This window comes from Capricornis sumatraensis, chromosome 2 (genome assembly GCF_032405125.1).
Source record: "Capricornis sumatraensis isolate serow.1 chromosome 2, serow.2, whole genome shotgun sequence".
NCBI classification, from domain to species: Eukaryota; Metazoa; Chordata; class Mammalia; order Artiodactyla; family Bovidae; genus Capricornis; species Capricornis sumatraensis.
The window spans coordinates 59,396,685-59,407,075 of NC_091070.1; the positions used below are offsets into that span (position 1 = coordinate 59,396,685).

Consider the following 10,391-nt stretch of genomic DNA (forward strand, 5'->3'; position numbering starts at 1 on the left):
TGCAAGTCTACAATTACTGAAAACACGCATACAGTGGTTTAAAAATGTATAGGCTATATGTAAATTTTATCACAATAAAGGGCTTACTAATATGTATATTACCCTTCATTTTTTGCTAAAATAGTGCTTTTAAAAACTACTATTTTAGAAGAGTGGCTTTTAATGTTGGCTGTAGATTAGAATCATCTGGGAAGCAATAAACTCTAAACACCATATTGATACCCCTCTAGGGATTCTGGTTTAACTGGACTGGTGTGGGGCTCAAACATCAGTAATTTTTAAAAAGGACTATGTTCCAGGTGGTTTTCATGTGTAACCAGTGCTGCGAAGCACCGATTTGGAAAAACCGCAGGTGGGGCACGAGCTTGATTTCCCAGGTCTTCGCCCTCCCGGTTCTGACTGCCTGCACTGCTCCCTGTTTTCCATGTCCCATGGCTGGCCAGCTGGACCGAGCGACTACTACACAGACTACGTGGCTACCAGGTGGTACCGCTCCCCAGAGCTGCTGGTGGGGGACACGCAGTACGGACCCCCAGTAGATGTTTGGGCGATTGGCTGTGTCTTTGCTGAGCTGCTGTCAGGGGTTCCTCTATGGCCAGGAAAATCAGACGTGGATCAGCTCTATCTGATTAGGAAAACCTTGGGTAAGTGCTGGTTTTTGTCCCATTTTTTGGAAACCAGATACTTTTACCCATGTCAGGGCAGAGCAAGTTCCTAGTCTCATCCAGTGCCCTTTACAGTCATGAAACAGGGAAACTCTCAGAGCCTCATTGTAATGGCTCCATAAACAGTGTCCTTTGTAGGTATGTTCAGTTCAGTTCCGAGTCGCTCAGTTGTGTCCGACTCTTTGCGACACCATGAATCGCAGCACGCCAGGCCTCCCTGTCCATCACCAACTCCCGGAGTTCACTCAAACTCACGCCCATCGAGTCAGTGATGCCATCCAGCTATCGCATCCTTTGTCATCCCCTTCTCCTCCTGCCTCCAATCCCTCCCAGCATCAGAGTCTTTTCCAATGAGCCAACTCTTCGCATGAGGTGGCCAAAGTACTGGAGTTTCAGATTTAGCATCATTCCCTCCAAAGAAATCCCAGGGCTGATCTCCTTCAGAATGGACTGGTTGGATCTCCTTGCAGTCCAAGGGACTCTCAAGAGTCTTCTCCAACACCACAGTTCAAAACCATCAATTTTTCGGTGCTCAGCCTTCTTCAGAGTCCAACTCTCACATCCATACATGACCACAGGAAAAACCATAGCCTTGACTAGACGGACCTTAGTCGGCAAAGCAATGTCTCTGCTTTTGAATATGCAATCTAGGTTGGTCATAACTTTCCTTCCAAGGAGTAAGCATCTTTTAATTTCATGGCTGCAGTCACCATCTGCAGTGATTTTGGAGCCCCCAAAAATAAAGTCTGACACTGTTTCCCCTGTTTCCCCATCTATTTGCCATGAAGTGATGGGACTGGATGCCATGATCTTCGTTTTCTGAATGTTGAGCTTTAAGCCAACTTTTTCACTCTCCTCTTTCACTTTCATCGAGGCTTCTTAGTTCCTCTTCACTTTCTGCCATAAGGGTGGTGTCATCTGCATATCTGAGGTTATTGATATTTCTCCCAGCAATCTTGATTCCAGCGTGTGTTTCTTCCAGTCCAGCGTTTCTCATGATGTACTCTGCATAGAAGTTAAATAAGCAGGGTGACAGTATAGAGCCTTGACGTACTCCTTTTCCTATTTGGAACCAGTCTGTTGTTCCATGTCCAGTTCTAACTGTTGCTTCCTGACCTGCATACAGATTTCTCAGGAGGCAGGTCAGGTGGTCTGGTATTCCCATCTCTCTCAGAATTTTCCACAGTTTATTGTGATCCACACAGTCAAAGGCTTTGGCATAGTCAATAAAGCAGAAATAGATGTTTTTTTGGAACTCTCTTGCTTTTTCCATGATCCAGCGGATGTTGGCAATTTGATCTCTGGTACCTCTGCCTTTTCTAAAACCAGCTTGAACATCAGGAAGTTCACGGTTCATGTATTGCTGAAGCCTGGCTTGGAGAATTTTGAGCATTACTGTACTAGCATGTGAGATGCGTGCAATTGTGTGGTAGTTTGAGCATTCTTTGGCATTGCCTTTCTTTGGGATTGGAATGAAAACTGACCTTTTCCAGTCCTGTGGCCACTGCTGAGTTTTCCAAATTTGCTGGCATATTGAGTGCAGCACTTTCACAGCATCATCTTTCAGGATTTGAAACAGCTCAACTGGAATGCCATCACCTCCACTAGCTTTGTTTGTTGTGATGCTTTCTAAGGCCCACTTGACTTCACATTCCAGGATGTCTGGCTCTAGGTGAGTGATCACACCATCGTGATTATCTGGGTCATGAAGATCTTTTCTGTACAGTTCTTCTGTGTATTCTTGCCACCTCTTCTTAATATCTTCTGCTTCTGTTAGGTCCATACCATTTCTGTCCTTTATCGAGCCCATCTTTGCATGAAATGTTCCCTTGGTATCTCTAATTTTTTTGAAGAGATCTCTAGTCTTTCCCAGTCTGTTCTTTTCCTCTATTTCTTTGCATTGATTGCTGAAGAAGGCTTTCTTATCTCTTCTTGCTATTCTCTGGAACTCTGCATTCAGATGCTTATATCTTTCCTTTTCTCCTTTGCTTTTCGCTTCTCTTCTTTTCACAGCTATTTGTAAGGCCTCCCCAGACAGCCATTTTGCTTTTTTGCATTTCTTTTCCATGGGAATGGTCTTGATCCCTGTCTCCTGTACAATGTCACGAACCTCATTCCATAGTTCATCAGGCACTCTATCTATCAGATCTAGGGCCTTAAATCTATTTCTCACTTCCACTGTATAATCATAAGAGATTTGATTTAGGTCATACCTGAATGGTCTAGCGATTTTCCCTACTTTCTTCAATTTGAGTCTGAATTTGGTAACAAGGAGTTCATGATCTGAGCCACAGTCAGCTCCTGGTCTTGTTTTTGTTGACTGTATAGAGCTTCTCCATCTTTGCAAAGAATATAATCAATCTGATTTTGGTGTTGACCATCTGGTGATGTCCAATACAGCACCAATGAAAGGAAACCATAGAGCAGTGCTTGCTAACTGAAGTAATGTTTTTGAGAGGATGAAAAACATTGTTTTTCTCTTTTTTGTTTTTTAAAAATTTTTATTGAAGTATAATTGATTTACAATATTGTGTTAGTTTCAGAAAACTATACCCAGTATTTTGTAATATATCTATAACTGATCTAATTTTACCTTTCTCTTTCTTTTTGTCCAAAGGAGACCTCATTCCTAGGCACCAACATGTATTTAGCACAAATCAGTACTTCAGTGGGGTAAAAATTCCAGACCCTGAAGATATGGTGAGTGACCTATTTTGGTAAGAGTTCTGCAGGTCAGAGCTACGTTTACCAGGGTATTTAAGTGGTGATCATTCTCACTCAATGAATATACATGGGGAGTTGCAGTCTAACTAGGTTTTGATAGTTAGGCACCTGCCTGAGCTCCATGGTCCATTTGGCACCAGAAGATCAGTCTAAGAGTGGAAAAAAAAACTGGAGCAAATTCGCTACAAGACCCTGGCCTTCAGTGCTAATTTACAGACAGCTGATAGCAGAGCATAGCCATCATGCTGGACAGGATTGCAGAGCTCTTTGCCCCAAACTCGCCTGTCCATCATTTTCAGCAGTTGAAGCTACAAAGCTCAGAGCTGATCAACTTGTAGACGATGACTCCTCCAGGAAAATCCAGCATGGTCCAAACCCCTACTCTGCTGTGCTCTCAGTCCCAGACCATGGGGGAAAGTGGTGATGAACTTGCTCGGCCAGCCTCACTCTGATACCTGTTCTTTTGGCCAATGTGGAGAAAACATGTATTTTTCAAAAACTGAAAAAATTTTAAATGTGCATAGTCTAAAGCACTTTCAAGAATTTAGTCCAGTGAAACTATTAGACAAGAGTATAAAGATACTCTTGCCTGGAAAATCCCATGGACAGAGGAGCCTGGAAGGCTGCAGTCCATGGGGTCGCTGAGGGTCAGACACGACTGAGCAACTTCACTTTCACCTTTCGCTTTCATGCTCTGGAGAAGGAAATGGCAGCCCACTCCAGTGTTCTTGCCTGGAGAATCCCAGGGACGGGGGAGCCTGGTGGGCTGCTGTCTCTGGGGTCGCACAGAGTCAGACATGACTGAAGTAACTTAGCAGCATAAAGATACAGCAAACATTTTTGATGGAAACATGACATTCTTTAACAGAAATCATTTCCTTTAAAGAATTAATTAAATAGGTTATGGTACGTCCTTACAATAGAAATACCACATAGCCAATAAAAATAATTAGATTCCTATGTAATCACCTGATAAAAAAGGTCTGTAACATATTACTAAATGAAAAAAGTTATAAAATAGTATCCATAATTTGACATCATTTTAATGAATTTTAAATAAATATACATGTTTACATGTATAAATATAAAATAATATGACAACCTCAAGAAAATCAGGCTATAAAGATTTTTATATTTATGAAATAAATGGCTGCAAGGTATAGTATATCAAAATATTAACAGCGAATGTCTCTTAGTGGTGGGACAATTTGTTTCTTTCTTTATGGTTTTTTAAAGTGTCTTCTAATGAGCCTGTATTATAATCAGAAACATTTCAGAGCACAGTTAAGGTCTATGAAGTCCTGAGTTCCTACTGTCTAAGAAAGGTAGTTTCACACTGGAGTGAACCCTCCTCCATAGCTCAGTTTCCAGATGGAGGCTCCAGCCAGTTCCATCAGAGCTGTCTGTCCCTGCAGACTCTGGGCCAGTCCTGCAGTGAAGTCTCCCACCTCCCTCCTCCCTGCCGCCACCCTCCGGCAGCACTGGGAATAGGGAAAGTGGGGCAGCGGCGAGCCTTCAAGGCCACAGAAGCAGGAATGACACCTGACATATGGCAGGCGACCCAGCCGCTCCCCTGTGACCTGGACATTCCCAGTGTCACACTAAATGTCCCTTAGTGAACTTCCTGTTTGCTCTTCTACCAGTGAAACCTCAGAAACAGCCCAGGTTTCATCGGTGTAAAAGGCTTCCCATGGTTTCCCAGAGGTTGTCCTGCAGGGGATTTCCTGTTGACAGAAACACAGGAAGATGCAGCGTGGAGGCTGCACAGGTTGAATATCTGTGCCCGAGTCCCTCTGCCCGTCAGCAGCCCTGCTCGAAGGAGGCCTGCATGCTTCTGGGGCAGGGAAACCGGCTAAGCAGGCAGGATGGGCCCCTTCCTATCACAGCCAACCGGCCGGCCTCGTCCCAGGCATCCTTGCTGAAACAGCAGGCCTCGGTGTCAGCAACATCAAGGCAGTCTCCAGCGGTGCTCAGATTCAACGCACAAAAATAGCAAGAGAAATAGTTTAGCTTCGGGAGTGGAGTGGGCTGCTCTCAAAGGCTCATATAGATGTGCTTTAGGATTTTATTTTTCCCTGTTGATCTTAGGCAACTCCAAAACTGAGGCTCTTATTTCTTATCAGTGGTGAATAACTCCACACTTGGGAATTGGTTGCTGTTGGCTGGTTCCCTGAACTAAGTAACACTGTGCTCTTACGCTTGATGGCAGCACCAGGGAACCACCGTCTTTATACACATGATTCATCTTGGTCATTTATTTGACTCAGCCTGGTTAGCTCTTAGTTTCTCAGTTTTCCTCCTTTTTAGCCTCTTTATCAGTGGTGTGGGCTTCCCTGGTGGCTCAGACGGTAAAGAATCCGCCTGCAGTGTGGGAGACTTGAACTGGTCTGTCTGCCTGACATATGGCATTCCTTCTATTTTATAGTGTTTATTACTCCTGATTGTCGCCTGCCTGTGATCAGAGCAAAATAGCCTTAAATGGCCAAAGGAGATTGATGGATGTCTGCTCACGAAACTCTTTAAACAGTGGGATAATCAGGGGGACAGCAGGCTCCTGTGGGAGGAGAGAGCAGTGTTTATTCCAGAAAACCAAGAACATCTGTTCACCTGAGTAGGGAAAAATAATCTTTGTTACATAGCTCCCTTTAGGTAAATGTCAATAAATGCCATAATGAGGACCCCTTTCTAGAAATGCCAAACATTATTCTGAGACAAGGCAAGTTATATAAATTGGAGCAGAAAACAGGGAAATAACAATTGCTTGACAAGTGTTTTTTTTTCTAATTAGTATTCCCTCACAGTTTGCTACCTGAATCTGTTCTTTAGGAAGTAAAGGGGGTAAATGGTTAGGAAGAAAATTTGGAAGAGCAGTTTAGAGGATGGGGGAGAGTATAAGCTTATGAAACATTCTGGAAGTGGGGAAAGAAGGAACTTATGAAACAGACAAAGGTGGGAGGTGGGGTGGGCAGAGGGTGGAGGAGGCAAAGAAGGCTCCAGGAAGATGCTTCTCTCACTCAAAACTTCAATCTGAAATAACTTTATATTTGAATATATGCTGTAAATAAAATCCATGTTTTCTTTCTCTCTTTTTCAACAGGAACCACTTGAATTAAAATTTCCAAATATCTCTTATCCTGCCCTGGGCCTCTTAAAGGTAAAATCATGGCTTCCAACAGACCTTGGAGCACAGGGCGGCTGAATCCTTGGGGAATCTGAATGATTATGTCAATCCATGCATTGAAAAGTGTTCCTTTTAGAATTCTTCTTCTCACTTGAAAAGTATATGTGCTTTTAATTTTAAAAGTGAGTCACATAACAGTGAAAACAACTGTAAATATTTTTCACTTTAAATTACCCTAATATTGTACTTGAAATGTGAATTTTTAAGAGGAGGAATGTTTGTTTTACAAAAAGGATCCTTTTCTTAAAAAAAAAAACAACAAACTATTTAGCCATAGGATTCTTTTAAATAACACTCTAATATACTGAAAGTAGGTTTCAACTTTAAAACTTGATTTCCATACACATTTTCAAAAGTATATAGCCCTTGTGTAAAATGAAGTACCGATTAAAATATTTGCAAGCTAAGGTCAATGTCCCTCCCATTATAAAAAGTATTTAAAACATTTACTGATGCATTTATAATTTTAGAAATGAGACAGTTCCTTGAGGTATGTAATTGTGAGATTTAATCTATCTAAGTATGAACCCTCTAGCCTATTTACTGGCATAGCAAATAGTTAAGAATGATGTAACGTAAAGAGAGGTATGTCCCTTCTTCCTTACATACATGTAATACATGGGCTATTTCTGGAAGAATATACAAAAAATGACTGATTTTAGAAGACAGAATGGGAGAAGTAGAGTGATGAAGAGACTTTGCTACATACTGTATGAAGTTTATTTTTTATCATGTATAGATATTATTTTTTAAATAAAAAGACTAGTTTTTACAAAGTAAAGTCAAGTGCCCAAAACGGGTTAGGAGGATTATTCTAGTGGGACACTGAGGTGAACTCAAAAATCATGTCCTACTCCCTCAGGGCAGAGCACCGAATGCCTCAAGAACAGAACAAGGTGAAGAAAATGACTTGTTACTATTCCTAGAAACCATTCATTCATTCATTATGTGGTTACCCCCCAGGAATGATTGTGGAAGGAATGAAAGTCATGATTGGTGTGTTTTTCTTACTTTTTCCTCCTTTTGGCCCCAACTGAAGAGTTTAATATTTCAAAGAAGAAAAAATGATATTAATAAGTTTATGCAGTTTTAGAGAGTAAGAAGAGGGGATTTTCTGTTCCTTTAGGGCTGTCTCCACATGAATCCTGCCGAGAGACTGACGTGTGAGCAGCTGTTGCAGCATTCGTATTTTGACAGTATCAGAGAAATAGGGGATTTGGCAAAAGAGCATGAGAAACCAACAAGGAAGACCCTACGACGGAGCCGAAAGCACTTGCCGGGGGTAAAGCTGGGGCACTGCTTTACAGAAGTGTGCGGGGTTGCAATATCAGATGAGTTCATCTGGTACAGAGAGCCTGAATCTATACTTGAGGTGTCCGTTGTGGCTTGCAGTTCCAGCATCCTGTTATTCTTGTGTGAGGACACACAGCTCACAAGATCTACCGGCCAGGGTCCCAGAGACACTTACCTGTTAAGGGCCCTTCTTCCTGAATCCTAAAGATGACCTTGCCTAGTGGCTCCCTGCTGCCACCCAGGGGCCAGGGCTTTTGCTGTGCAGGAGCACAGGTCCCAGACAGAGACAAGGGTGTGAATTCCGCTGGAGCATGCTTCTTGTGCTTTGGAAAATGAAATTAAATTTACCCCAGGCAGCTCTCTGTCATCATGTTTACCTTCAGTACTGATTGACATTCCAGCTTTATCTGAAGAAGGAACTGTTTTCCTCCTTGACCCGTTAATCATTAGAGTTGGCTACGGTAAATGTGGTGATGATTGCTTTCAGTGAGAACAGCAGAACAGTATGTTTAACCAGAGCACAGCATCCAGGCTGCACACTGGGAGCCCGTGAAGATTTGTGATTGCTCTAAAGTGGGAAGAGTGGCCTTGCATTAAGTGTCTTGTCATAAACCAAGAGCTGTACTGATTTAGAATGGATTGTAGTTGGAACCACAGTTAGGATGAGCTGGCTGCTCCTGATTGCTTCTTTTATCTGCTCAGGTGCCCCTTAAGCTTTAAATTATCTTGCCTTAGTCTTTCCCCTTGCAGCTTCCACTGCTGAGTGGTATCTGGGTGGTGTTTGTGAGATTTGGAGTAGAGAAGAGGGTGGATGGTCCATTAGGAACAGATACCACATGAAACCCAGTGCCCTAAAATAGACCAGAGTTAGGAAGTTAAGAATGCTTTTCATACAAAGCAGATAGACTTCCCCCTCAGTTACCCCTTACCTTACTGTTTCTTTGTGTTCAGGAGTAAAGAGTCTTGATAGAAATACTTTTACATGAAAGAATAGGGGAACCTCACTAATTTGTATATCACTTGTAGGTTTGATTTAAAAGTCCTGAAAAGTATTCGTTTTTCAGATACCTAAGTCCATATAGTACCATAAAAAAATGTGTTCCCTTGCTTTCGTTTGACATTGAGGATGAATTCAGACATTTTCTGGCAGCATTAAAGGAGCAGTTTTGCCTTTTTAAGTAAGGTAGTAGGTGGCCAAATCATCTGAGTGTTTCAGACATCAGTTTTCTTTCCTGTAAGACAAGGTATTGGCTTAAATGATCCCTAAGGTCCCAGCAAGCTCTTAACTCCTGTGAATATATGCTTTTTTTCCAATACTATTAACATGTAGATTTCCCCTTCCTTTTCATATCCTCTAAATTTCCTTTAATGTACATGTTTTGTACATTATACAAAGTACATGTTTTGCTTTATTATAAACAATAAATCTTGAAAAGGAAAAGCAGAGACCAGATTTATAGGAGGCAGTGAGCTCCCTGTCCATCAATTCCTCCATCTTGATTGGAGCCCCTGAGCTCCAGATGTAAACATTCTGTTCTCTTTCAGATCCCGGATTCTATGCAGAAAGAGCATTTCTGTGCTGAAAAAATTATTTACCTTTTTTTGAATGTGTTATGGATAATGAAAAAAGTGTGTGGCATTGAACGTAATTCTGTTTTGTATTTTCAGTTGCAGTGCCTACCTCAGCTGACCAGCAGCAGCATCCTTCCAGCTCTGGATAACAAGAAATATTGCTGTAACACCAAGAAACTTAACTACCATTTTCCAAACATTTAAAGAGCTTGGAGATTGATGATAAAAAAAGAGTTGATCATCAATTTGAATAAAACACACATTTGGTTGAAAACAATCACAACCTTGGAAAAAGCCTCAGGAGAAAATTTAAGTAACTAAGTTGGGGAGGCCACATGGCAAGATGTGAAGGAAAATTCCAGAGGCAGTCTTCCATGCATGACGATGCTGTCCAGAACAGAAAGGAACAACTTCTTTGGATTTTCACTTGTATTTTTATTGTATCTAAGTAACTGAGCTGATGGACAGAATATAAACTGTATCTACTGTACTCACTTATACCTCTGGCAAAATAGAGATGCAAAAGAAAAAAGATTTATGCTATGATCGTACCAGAGAGAACAGGTGAAAATGGATTACAGAATGCCCATATATTTTTTTGGATCTCTGTTGCTTTGAGTCCTATCCCCTGCTTCTTCAGATTTTCTCATCATATTTAAGGAGGGTTTTAGTTCTTAAAAGCAAAATGTTTAAATTTCCATTTCCTGCTTGTTCTAGTTCTTGATTTTTATATATGGAAACTTCTTGAATATTTGAGTCATTCAAAATATTTAAAATCATATGGATTATCATAAAAGGACTGTAATTTATCTGCTTATATATTTAATGATGTGTTTATAGACACTTCTTACATATACTTCGGTCTACCTTTAGTAAAGGATGCATCTTAGTCATTCTTGCAGGCAAGATGGGTTGACTATAATCTGTCTATATTCGTTCACCCAGTTACCCTTGCA

The 10,391-nt window shown here is 41.3% G+C and overlaps 1 protein-coding gene across 4 annotated transcripts in view; it reads left to right on the plus strand.

Moving 5' to 3' along the window:
- The window catches only part of CDKL1 (cyclin dependent kinase like 1), a 53,594-nt gene extending 43,915 nt beyond the window's left edge, over positions 1-9,679 (plus strand). The window contains exons 5-9 of one of the 4 annotated variants that reach the window (XM_068965210.1): positions 444-644; positions 3,283-3,365; positions 6,487-6,543; positions 7,697-7,888; positions 9,532-9,679. In XM_068965210.1, the coding sequence (XP_068821311.1) occupies positions 444-644; positions 3,283-3,365; positions 6,487-6,543; positions 7,697-7,888; positions 9,532-9,639 (641 nt within the window). In that variant the 3' untranslated portion in view covers positions 9,640-9,679. The remainder of the gene's footprint in view (positions 1-443; positions 645-3,282; positions 3,366-6,486; positions 6,544-7,696; positions 7,889-9,531) is intronic. The other 3 variants (XM_068965211.1, XM_068965213.1, XM_068965212.1) reach the window with 3 other exon arrangements.
- The last annotated feature ends 712 nt before the right edge of the window (positions 9,680-10,391 follow it).